This window comes from Dermacentor variabilis, chromosome 6, assembly GCF_050947875.1.
Source record: "Dermacentor variabilis isolate Ectoservices chromosome 6, ASM5094787v1, whole genome shotgun sequence".
In the NCBI taxonomy this organism is placed as follows: Eukaryota; Metazoa; Arthropoda; class Arachnida; order Ixodida; family Ixodidae; genus Dermacentor; species Dermacentor variabilis.
The window spans coordinates 82539074-82551748 of record NC_134573.1 but is presented as its reverse complement, the minus strand read 5'-3'; the positions used below and the strand labels follow the sequence as shown (position 1 = coordinate 82551748).

At 46.4% G+C, this 12675-nt stretch overlaps 1 protein-coding gene across 20 annotated transcripts in view; it reads left to right on the top strand.

Moving 5' to 3' along the window:
* LOC142584895 (uncharacterized) overlaps nucleotides 1-12675 on the top strand; it is an 84936-nt gene that overhangs the window by 38200 nt on the left and 34061 nt on the right. For 6 of the 20 annotated variants that reach the window (XR_012828959.1, XR_012828972.1, XR_012828958.1 and 3 more), the window contains 2 exons: nucleotides 5143-5251; nucleotides 12096-12206. The exons of 7 other annotated variants lie outside the window; for them this stretch is intronic. Coding sequence is in view for 2 of the 13 variants with exons in the window: in XM_075695223.1 (XP_075551338.1) it covers nucleotides 5143-5251; nucleotides 12096-12206 (220 nt within the window). In the remaining 11 variants the exon portion in view is untranslated. Of the gene's footprint in view, nucleotides 1-1034; nucleotides 1381-5142; nucleotides 5252-7062; nucleotides 7181-12095; nucleotides 12207-12675 lie in introns of those variants that run through there. 7 more of the 20 variants (XR_012828969.1, XR_012828970.1, XR_012828973.1 and 4 more) reach the window with 6 other exon arrangements.

Sequence of the window (12675 nt, the reverse complement as noted above, 5' to 3'; positions counted from 1 at the left end):
ACACAGCACCACGTCGCAAAGTCCATCTCAGCGCTGTCAGCCAGTTGTCAGGACTGGGGGCTCAATCCCATCGCTCGTAACCCGTTGTCAAGATTGGAGTCCGGCATGAATTAGAAGGTAGCTGGCCCATGCCGTCGTCCAACTTATCCACGCTGAGGACGTTGATGAAGGGAAGGACTGCTTCTCATCGAGAACGAGGAATATGGGTTTATTTACAGTATTTACATGCAGTTCATCCGTCAAGCATGACTACGAGAGAAAGTACGTCAGTCTAACATGACTGCGAGAGAAAAAGTACAGTCTAACATGACTGCTTGAGAGAGAGTGTCCTGAGCAGCCGCACAACAGCGGTTTATAAACACTCGGTCCTCACCCGATACCCAGGTGACGGAAACGGCCGTGCAGGCATCGTAGGCGAGTTGACCGGCACTTTAGAGAAGATGACGAAGCACCGTAGGGGAGATGACCAGGCACCGTAGGGGCATTTTATTCCTCCGAGCTGACCCCCGCAGCGCGCCCACCGGCTGCCCATTGTCTTGCGTCTTGGTCGGCGCGTGAGAAGGGGTCTCAGTAGTCATTCCCGCGGGCTCAATAACAATAGTTGTCCGCCAAGCTCGTTTAGGCACAATGGCAACGAGGCTAGAGGGTAACGGTGGCGTTCCGAGACAAGGTTGCCGCTGCTGTCGCAACTGGCTGGCAAAACTTGCATCTCAGCGAGCCATTCTTAACAATATGCGAGATCGGGCAGCTCGGGAGCGAACAGCTGGCAGGTCCCGCTGCAACGGGAGCGTGAAGACCACAGCCTTCCGTCTACCTTCCGCGAGGGTGAATGCCATCGCAGATGGTAGACGCGGTCCGGGTGAAACCGTAACGAACAGTGGTTGTGCCTGAAGCCACGCGCGGATCCCGAAGACTGGCTTTGCACGGGTTAGTGGAAACTACGATGTTCTGGTGCAAGAGCCATGCTGCTGCTGTGTCCCGTAACACTTCACACTCGCCACTGCTTACATGTGTTCGCCGCACTTCCTGTCCAGTTGTTCCGCCTCGTGCTCCATTCGCCGGGCCTGGTGATATTCGCGATCACCACCTTTATGCTGGCCGGCACTGTTCCGCTAGTTGGACTGGCCGTGCTCTGGAAGCGCTGCTCGGAAAATCCAGAGGAGAAAGATGAAGTCGTCATAAACACTGAAGAGAGAATCTGGAAGACATTTCCCCTCTGGATATTCATCGTTTGCCTAACATAAGTCGGGCGCGGTAGCGTGCGTGCTAGGCAAAAAAATAAAAAAATACATGTATATTTCAGGCTAGATGTTTTGGATGAAATGTGTATGTTCGCAAAAGTGTTACGTTCGAAACATATCTGAAATAGAACAGCACGGTTTTCACGGGGACAAGCAGGGAGAAACGACGCGGACGAACGCTGACTTGCAACTGTGCAACTTGGAACTGGTTTGCAAGTCAGCGCTCGTCCAGGTCGTTTCTCCCTGCTTGTACCCGTGAAAAACCGCGCTGTTCTCTTTCAAATGTCTTACCAACTCGCCCAAACGTCTGTTTTAACGTGTTACGTTTGAATATTGACTGGCGTACTGAACAATTCGCTAAACATAAACATGTGTACACATTTGGCGTGCGTCCGCGACGGTAGGTAGGGCAAGGAACAACTCTGGAGAGAAATAACGCCTGCGGTCTTCATCAATTTGTAGTCGTTTACTGCCACAACAGTAACCTCTCGCAGCAGACCGTGGCTACCAACTTGTTGTTATTGTGCTAAGGCACCCAACTTTCGTATTCATCCGCTAAAGTATCGTCATTTCTCGCGATGTGATGACCCCCCCCCCGAATCTCATCAACAGACGCCACCATGCTTTGAGTCTGGGATACCGAATTCCGCGCTGATTGGCGAGCGATTCGAAGTAGCCTGCTGTTTGCTCTCTCTCTACGGAAAGCGGTCACAGGGGGCGCGGTTTGTAGCACCCGTGGCGACAGTGAATAAAGTATCGTTTTCCTTCTTTCTTTGATGGGAGACGAAGATGAGTGGAAGTTCGCTGAAGACGATCAGGGCCGTCGTTATCGGCTTTCTTAAAAAAAGACAAATGCAACAAATTTAACACCCTACAAATGGATCTGAAGACCAGTCACCCTGCTCTTAGTTGAACTGCCTCGATGTTTGTATTTTGTCATCAATTTCATCATGTTCTGGAATGGAAAGTCAGTTTAGTAAGGTTACGCTGGGTTCAGTACCATTAAAATACTATAGAAATAAAGCATTTGTGTAACAGCGAACTGTAATGGACATGGCGGAATAAAATATCACATCATTGAGGATTTCCATTATAGTTCGTTACCCCAACCAGCATTTCATGAACAATATTTGTGGGGTTTATTCTTCGGAAACTGCACAGACGATTATCAAGGACAGCAAAATCGTAGAATCAGTCCAAGCGCGTAAACCTTGCCGAAAACTTCGAAGGATTGAAAGCTATACGAAATATCCCACTGACATTACACCCTGTGTCATTATTCATCGATAGTTTATTGACCTAGTTACATCTCGCAAAGCAGCACAGGATCAACAGGAGGTTGGAGTACATTCGAATAACTTCTTTTTTGTCGCGTGAAAAAGTACCCACAGAGCGGATTAATTGCTGCCTCTGACTTCAGGTGGCCACGTCGGTTGCGTTTTGATGTGGGAAAGGCGATTCCATTTTAATTTTTATAGTTCACCGAAAGAAAAGGGAAAATGGCGACATGCATGCAGTGTTTAGTGTATTAAGGCAAATTAATGTGCCGTGAACGTTTAGTGTTACCGAAGCTCTGGGGCTGATTTCGTTGTGTTCCGTAAACAGCTACATCGTGTTATTTATTGCGTTTTTACTGCTCTTCGCTCGACAGACATGTGCCGTCTGGAAGGTCGGCAACACGTGAGCGAGCAGCGGAGGCGCTAGAAGCGCCAGCCAAGTGTCGTTACTGGAAGCAGGGCAAGTTGTAAGGCAAAGTAACGGTGATCTTGACGGGGCCTTCTTTGTAATTAGCAACCGTTGTGCTTCCATTGCTTGGTTTCGCCGGGCCCGACATACTGCGTCCCACATTTTTCGTTACAGCTAGTTATCTCAGTTTTGAAGGGGCCATGACAACAAGATTTTCGAGCTGGAATTGTGCATTCCATGTTAAATCACATGCATCCCATAGTAAGCTGACAAAAATGTGAGTGCAGTTAGTACGATAGAGAACGCTGAGTGGGACGAAATGAATTATAGTGTCTAAAACGTATCCCTCGACACCGCTTCTAGTGATAGCTACCACCATTTTTACATTGTTTGTGATGCCAGCAATTAGGGGGCACGGCTGTGCTGTCGGCTTTGAAACAGTGTTTGACCGTACCAGACATATGGTTCCGCACGCTCCGGCACACAATAGGGTAGCAGGGGAGTCGCGTTCAATTGTGCCTGAAATTGCTTCCCTCTCGACATAAATTCAACATCCTTGTCTTTTGTGCGTGAGGTAGCAGGATTTGCTCCCGCAACATAGCAGGCACAACAGAATCGTTGCTTTATGCGTTTGTACCGATCTCGCAGACAGTTCGCAAAGCAGCTTATGCCAGCGCACGTATCAGCTTTGTGCACGATTTTCCTTCCTCTCTGTTCAGAGCAGAAGCGGCCGCATTTCGATGGGGGCGAAATGCGAAAACACCCGTGTGCTTAGATTTAGGTGCACGTTAAAGAACCCCAGGTGGTCAAAATTTCCGGAGTCCTCCACTACGGCGTGCCTCATAATCAGAAAGTGGTTTTGGCACGTAAAACCCCAAATATTATTGTTCAGAGCAGAAGCGCGCCATCACAATGCTCAGGGGCGAGGGGCCGATGTCGGCCTTGAATACTATACGTGTGTCATCATTCCGTATCTTCTTGTCCGTGCCCCCGCCGCTGGCCAATTTTCAGGCATCAACCATGCACTAGACAGTTCAGCTGCGGTCATCAGGTCTTTCACTGCTATGTGAAACAATCTCCCCTCCTCTCTCTGTCATGCACCACATACATATATTTGCCTAAAGCTGGTTCGCCTGGCTTTCAGCCGTGTTGTGGCCTCCTATACATGTGTACTCTTAGGTTACTTTTATTCACGGACAGGAAAATATTGTGGTGCACTTCTAAATTATAGCATTACGCAGTGCACTCTAGTATTTGGGAATTGTAGAATCTTTAGTTCTCATCTATTTCTATAGGTGTAAAAATAAAAAAAAACATGGAATGTGCTTGGTGTTTTAAGGGAATATTGACTGCGGACCTTATAGCTTATTTCAGCGTTGAAACAGTTTGCTTGTTAGGAAATTGCTGTTCAACTGAACTGTCGAGTTTCTTGCAGTAATTACTAGAGGGAACTCTGTCGCTGCCATCGTTCAGCCACCATGGGATGTGTAGCGCATGGATTTGAACTGAGCTTGTGGATTCAGATTTTCTTGAGGCTTTGTTTTTTGCGCATTAAGTCACGTTATTGCCCTCCATTTCGAAGCAATATATATATATATATATATATATATATATATATATATATATATATATAATCTTTCTAAATACAAGAGACTGCGCGTGAAGACGTATAATATGCTACTACTGCCAGCGGTTCAGCACGTCGACGTGGCCAAAAGTTTCGACGCGCTGGCTTCCCGCGCGAAATTAATAAGTGTTCTACGCCGTTTATCGATGTATGTTTCCCTGGCATAAGGGTTTTCAATATCCCTCATCTGATCTAGAGGTCCCGTGTTCAAATACTGCAGTCGCACAATTTTAAGAGGTAGTTCGTTATTTGTAATAGAGTACCTTATTGAAAATGTCACGAAGCCGTTTGAATCCAGAAGGAAGACGTTTAGGCAAATAAATTTACTAACCATCAGTCCTATACTGGCTGAACCTACCCGCTTGCAGCTGCCGCAGACACTGCAGCCACAGTTCCCACTAGTAATTATTGCATGAAACTGATTGAACCGAACCTACACGGGCAATGAAGTTATCCACTAGCTGTAATGCTGATAAATAAATAAATAAATAAAATAATCAACACGCTTATAACGAATGACTCGGCAAGACCCGTCAAATACATTTCACTGTTTTTTTTTCCTTCCACTCTTGCATCGTTGTGACGAAGGTGGTCGGAAACCTTGGGCAACACGCGAGCGAGCAGCCGTTGTGTTGAAAACCACCGGAAGATGGTGAGAGTAGCGCCCATGCCGTGGAACCGAGGTAATGGTCACGTGGTACGTAGCCATGCTCTTGACACTGTCTGCTTTAGTAGTGTAGTGTTTGCACTGCCCAACTCACTGGATGTGACGGGGTGCTTAAAACATTAGCTTAAAGAAGCAAAGAAAATTTGCAACACTACATATTCTTAAAGAGAATGCATTCGGAAACGTTCGAAAGGAAATAGGCAAGGTGGTATAGCTGATTAAATTATTCCTTTCGAGTTGCTTTTCTTACAGCAGCACCTATTTAAAAGTGGTTCGATGAATCGGACAATTAATCTTAAGATTGGTTGAACTGGCGGAACATGAACTCGATTTAGAGAAAATGAATAGGTCAACTTTAGCACCAGAATTGAAATTCGTTGCCCAAAGACTGCAGTTTTTCCGTATTGCAAAAAGCTGAACGTGATAGTCTTGTGTGAAGCTTCTATGAAGCGCCCATGAGCGACGTTGCTGCCTGTGAAACTGCAGCATCGGGGGGGTAGGGGGAGGGGGGTTGACGGCCCGGCACGATCACCTCTTTGAAAGTTCATTATGATCTCACACTCAATGTGACCCCGCTTCCCATAGACAATGGTCAAGCTTTAGCTCCAAGCTATCTGTACTAAAAGCACTCCCTTTATTATTTTCAGTTTCACTTCTTGCATAGAGGCTCACTAAGAACGCCTACTTCAAATGCCAGGATTTTCATGCCGACTTCTTTACGTAAAGGTAGTTGAAGCGGCTTTCCAAAGTTTCCACATATTTATATTTCGGCCCTCACTCCTCTCACGTTACAGGTGGTTGCCCCAATTCGCCCTCCTCATTCGGGCTTTTTGCAAATCACTCTTGCAAACAGATGAAACCTAATGGATGCTGCAAAGCGTGGATGAGCCTCCTTAAGATTTATCGAAATAAGCATTTGATGAACAACTGAACATGATTGATCTACTGAGACATGAGCAGGAAAGGCGTGTCTCGTGCTCTTGTTCATCTTAACCGATTATATAGAGGTCATGTGATGCTCTGCACAGATTTCTTCGAGTCACTTTTTGGCGCAAACTTAAGGCCCGATGACAGTGCCTTCGCGCTATCTATTTGTATGTGCAATGCACTACAGAACGCGACGTTAGGTTGTGTTTCGTGGTGCATTGCAGTGACTCACCGTCTTCCTTTGTACATAGAAGGCTGTGGCATGGGATATAGGAACCAATCGGCTCATAATAACATATAACGCAAATTGGTTTGTTTTACGAACACATTTTTGATTGTCAGCAAAATAAGAGAGAAATTCACAGGAAGAATGCTCTCACTTCAATTTCGGCCGAATATGTAATGTCGCTGGCAGCAACGTTTCGACAAGGACTTGTCTTGACTTCTTTTGGCTTGCTCTAGCACATTAAAATACAATAGTCGAAAGGCTGGCTCCAGCACATTGCTTATTTCAACAACTCTGATCACATTGTTCGTTACAACGCTCAGATTTGCCATGACTGAAGAACAGCGACAATGACTAGTTATGCCTCCGTGACAGCATTTAATGCCGCTATAGCTGGCCGACAGTTATACTGCTGAAGGGCTTCGAACGAGATAAGAGAGCTGATAACACATAGAACCATATTACCACCGCCCGAATCTTGTATTCCTAATGAGAAATTTTAGCGCCACTAACACGTCACAACCATTTTTGATCACATTGTAGTTTATGTATATATGAAATGAATTGGGTGACCAATAATTGACTGGCGCTTTCATCTTGTGTATATTTGATCAAGCGATATGCAGATTACGAGTTCGAATATTTCTGAATACGTTATTCAATTTTCACGCTTTACGGCGTGGATCAGCCCAACCGGGGTAAGACGGATGCGAACAGCCCCCGTTCTTGAGTGCCCTGAATATTGCACCGAGGGACTGCCCAGGTACAGATACCGAACGGGACGGGTCACAAGTCCTCCAGGAGCCGTAAGTTTGACTTGTCCGTTTTTGGAATATGACGGTGTTATTTATGCTCGGCTCTGGGTGACGTGACGGGCCTACAATGTCCTAAAGCCTAACATCCTACCCGCTAACAGTTTCGCTGTGGTGGTCCTCGATACTGTGTGCATCCCTCACGCAGGCAGCTCTTATTCTCATTGAAGCGCGAAACGTCACTGAGCGATATTAGTTGGGATTAAGCCTGCTCGAAAGTAACCGCGTAGCGTCTTTTTAAAGGCACCTCTCATTGAATCCGGCCTGTACGGGCTCAACGAAGCTCTGCTGGTGCTATGGAGGAAGGCCCTAGTTTGGCAAAATTCGGGATCTCCTCGAGCTCTGGCGATGCCGTCGGGTGAATTAGCTAATGGTATCAAGACATCAAATTCAACCCTAGCGACGCCTCCAGTTTACTTACCTTAGCTAGATAACCCAAGTGATAACCCAAGAGGTAACTCTTGGGTTATCACTGGGGCGTTACCTCATGGGCGGGCCAAAAAGGGGTCACGTGGTCAAACCGTTGGTGCCTTCTTTCAATTTGGTTATCGTTCCCCACAGTGCAATGCCCGTGGCAGTGTTATAGAAAAAATGTATTCTTCACACGCATTCGAAAGAAAGAAATCGGTTGGCGTCAGAATGCGCCACGCCTGCAATGTTCGGATTGGACGCTGGATAGACGGACATATGTTAAACATATAGTCCGAAAGAGGGGAGACGCCCGTGACGCGCCACAGAAGGTCATGGCAAGTGACCTACGCCGAGTTGTGTGGATAGGCAGCGGGACAGTCTCGGCATGGGGATGCTCTGTTGAGGTCTACCCAGTGACCCATGTAGTCGTGAAAACGGTTATACATGCATACATGCATACATGCATACATGCATACATACATACATACATACATACATACATACATACATGCATGCATACATACATACATACATACATACATACATACATACATACATACATACATACATACATACATACATACATACATACATACATACATGCATGCATGCATGCATGCATGCATGCATGCATGCATGCATGCATACATGCATGCATACATACACACATACATACATACATACATACATACATACATACATACATACATACATACATACATACATACATACATACATACATACATACATACATACATACATACATACATACATACATACATACATACATACATACAACGGGTACCACGCTAAGCATGCTAATGCATTGCAGTGCACTAGAAATAGATCGCCTGGTCATCTACATATGACATCAACCGAGTAAGCATGTTTCTTTAATAATGACTGCACTGAGGCAACCTATTTCAAAAAGGATAATATAGGGTGCAGCATTTCGCTTCCGAAAAGTATAGACATTGGGTTTAAACTGGGGCTAATTTCGGTATTGGCAATACAGCGCCACCATGATACTAAACTTGTAAAGGCGCTCGCGGCGTAATCTGGCGCAGAGTGGCTTTTGATAACTACCACAAATATACTAATGGACGAAAGTTTTCCAAATTCTCTGTCAAGCACACTTGTAAGTAGTGGCAGCTTTAATGTAAGAATAGAAAAAGAAAGAATCTGACAGAAAGCATCGAAAATGATCGTAAATTTCAGCGATAGCTTTATTGTGTGATGTGCTGCATATCCGCATGCTATCGGTGAATCGGAAGATAATACGGGCACGTCAACAGACGTACGAAGGGCCAATTTCACTGACAAAACCAAAGCAAATGACACCACGACTGGCTATACTTGTTTCAGTCACATCGCTCCAGTTGAACCACTGTATCCGCCGCCACTATCTCAAATCCGTAGTATTCTGACTGTAGCTTCGTTGCAGTGACTATCTCTGAAGTCGACGCGGAAGTGTCTGTTGCGGTTGGAGCGCTATCACTTAATATATTTTAGGCTGCATTGCTATTGTGCGACCTAGGCCCATCCATTCCGGGGGAATGGCCGCGCTATGTGGTCTGTCGGCGACATACAGTGGCCCATGTTGTTTGTTTGGGAAGACAGCACCCAGCACAATAGCTACCAGCCCAAGTTGACTCTCCTTCCATAAACAGCTAGGGACTTACGAACGGGAAGGTACGCAGAAGAGCCAAAGAAGCTATCGCTTTACAGTCGTATCTGTTAAATGGATGACGAATGAAAATAGTCTCGGTCTAGCTTAGTCTACGATAACCGCATAGCGCTGGTCGATACTCTATTCACATGGAGTTTGGTCTGCGCTGATTAAACATGGCTCGTATACCAGGTCATGGATCGGGAATACCTCGTAGTGCCAGGTGCCCCACACACGCCCCACAGTCGTCGCACTCACAGCCACCCTGAATCTTTGGTGCCGATCTCGTTCGTGCTCGGTGGTGCCTGGTTGGCTGTCTGACCGCTGGCTCGGCCGCGTCTGATCTCGTTCGCTCGTGGCCACCACCTCCAGTCTCTTCGGCCGCTTGTATCGCCGCCGCGCGCTTAATTTCCCTGCGAAGCATTCTTTAGGTATTCCGAGGCACTTTGTGATAGTAGAGTTTGTGTTTCATTGCTCTGGGCGTCTTCAATAAAAAAGAAAATTGACCCGATGCTGGAATCAAGCGCCCACATCGTAATACCTGAGCCACAAGGCCACGATCTCTCTTTCTTTTTGTTCATTAGGCCACGATCACACGCATACTTCTCTTGTGACGACACGAGTGAGCGTTTCCTACAGACGTCTAGAGCTCGTCGCATAACGCGAGCACGTGCACACGCACCTCTTTCTATTTCTCCACGGGCTCTGGAATAAAATGCGCGAATGAGGGTCAATTTAGCCGCAGTTCTTCAATTGCTTATAAAAGCAAGAGCATGTCAGGTTCTACCGTTCTTTCCCCGAGGCTGATGTAGCTCTTTAAGGTGCTGTGGTAACGAAGCGCGCTGTGAAGATTATTAGCCAGAAAAAAAAAAATTTAGTCGCCATCACATTGCAGTCATACTTAAGTCTTCGCGGTTGTCGTATCGATTCCCACACACGTAAGCAGTGTTCTGAGGGCCCCTAAGCAACCTCTAACATTCTTTATTTGCACATTGCGAACAAAGACGCGCATAGCGTCAATAATGCGGCGACGCTAATATCTGGCGAATGCACCAGGGCTACACGAGGCGGGAACACAAACAGTGAAAATACAATTTGTTAAGGTAGGTTTCACAGTGAAGCTGTGAAACAACTAAAATGAGTACACTGAGTACAAAATGAGTAAACAACAACTAAAATGAGTACCCATTGCGACGTAGCTTGAAAATGTTCACATGACGACATTCACATGCACTTTACCTAATTATTAGCGTAAGAAGTTTCAACGGCCTGCGACTTGGCTTGCGGCGCTGCTTCGTGGACCTACAAGGAGTGGACCAGAGAGAAGCGAAATATTCGCCACGTCTGGTATGCGCGCTGCTCTTCAGGAGTCCTTACTACACGTGGCCTCCCCATAGCACTGTCACAAAACTTGCTAGGCGGGTTCTTCTTTTATGTGCGAAATGTAGTTACGTCACTCTCTCCTTCGTTTGCTATAGTCATGCTGCCGTCGTCGCGGCAGCTTGCGCGAGAGCAATAGTTACCGGGAAACGTTTGCGGGACGCGCTGCATGTTTCGCATTGCATGTAGGTGCCGGAGCACGTTATTATCAATTATGTGGTTCGGATGCTTGTTTTGAACTTCATTTGTACGTATGCTGTTCTGTACGCTCTATGCGGAATTCCAAAGAATATACAGATATTTCACTTCGCTTTGTTGAGTACTTGTAGCGTAGAGAAGCATAATGGTAAAGAGTGTACACTCGAGTAGAGCCCTGCGGCCGAGCTACTCCACTGCCGCCAGCGCCCGAGTGGCTGGTCAGACCGCCAATTTTGGCTCCCATGATTTTGGACGTGTGGTTAAGCTCTTTTCTGATTTCGTTTTCGACAGCACGGATCTCGATTCTAGTTTATCTAGCACTTTCAAAATGTTCAACTACGTTGTCTATAGTGGAGAGCAAGAGCTTTAATATTAATTTCAATTTTAGGCATGCCGTACATACAGATGTAGTGAACTCGTTGATCGCAACCGTTCTTCACCGGAAGAAGCGTCAAGCTTCTCGACGAAGCCAAGCAAGGCTGAAGTAGCTTATGTAATTTGGAAAAATAATGCTATCAGAGCTGTTTCTATTGCAATGTTTTGCCGTTTTTCAGCCGCTTTTCTCAGTTGCGCACAATAGGAAGCAGTTGTTCCATAAAAAGTCCTTGTTTACATTGCGAATTGCAGTAAAGGAATACTGGATCGCGCGCTTGATAAAGACACAGACCAGAGACACATACTGCAGCAAGAATGTTTTCGTCATGACAAGCAACGAGTCAAGCTCTTGCGAACCGCCCCAGGCCCATGCATCGTGTGAATACAGTGAGGTAAACCGCCGCCACGCAACGATCCCAAATAAAAAAATCGATGCATGTACGCCACTGGGTGGTCGTTTGGGCCGGATCTGTGTGGCATCGGAAGCGATATGTCTGGCACGTAAGCCATCCTTTCTCGACACTTCCACGTTGAAATCGCCGACAACGACCACAACGGTAGTGTCATCGCAACTAACAGGCGCAGAGCAGCCATGAACCTTACGGGGCTATGAGCCATTGCATTTCCCTTTGCTTCCAGCAGTACGGAGCACTGATGATTACATTTTCTTAAAAAGAACAGAACGCGGGCTTGCTCACTTTTGTGTCCTTGTAACTAATGGGCCGCGAAGCTGCTGTCTTACTGATGTACTGCCGTAAATTCATCCATACTTGTCATTTAACATTACTTTGCTCAGTGGACAGCTGTCACATTGATAATAATTTTTTTCTATCTCGACCCTTTCTTACACGTCGTGTTTCATTTTATCGCATCAAGGCCGTTCAAGTGATAGGGCAAGATGTAAGCGAACAGCGAGGGTGGACCAACTCCTCAGGAGGGCGCTGCCGACGGTGTCTATTGCCAGAGAAAAAAGGCTGTCGAGTAAGAGTGAGTTTACATTTACATTCTTACTGACCTGCTTCTGTTGCTTGGATTCGCCGGGTGTAGCAGGTCGCGTTTGTGGTATCGGTGTCGGCCAATGCTGCTCGTTAGGCAAATTCCCAATTTGCTGAATGAATGCGCCGTTAAGCATGTAATATACGTGCAAGTATGCGCTATAGAAAACCAGATAACCAGATAACGTCGGCTACTGACAGTTTGCGTGCAGATATCTGGCACAATATTGCCAATCTTTTTCTTTGCATTACGTGAGAGGGGCGTCAGCATCCCGTTGGTTTTCGAATGGTTGGGGGCCGCAGTGAGACATGCTGTTACAGATTACACTAGCACATGGTCTGCCGTGAAACGCATCGAAAGTAGCAGTGCTGATTTGATAGTAGCCAGGCTGCTTCCTTCAAAACTCTATATAATAAATATATTTGGAGCGCGTCGGCAGGCGACGCGCTCCAAATCGCGT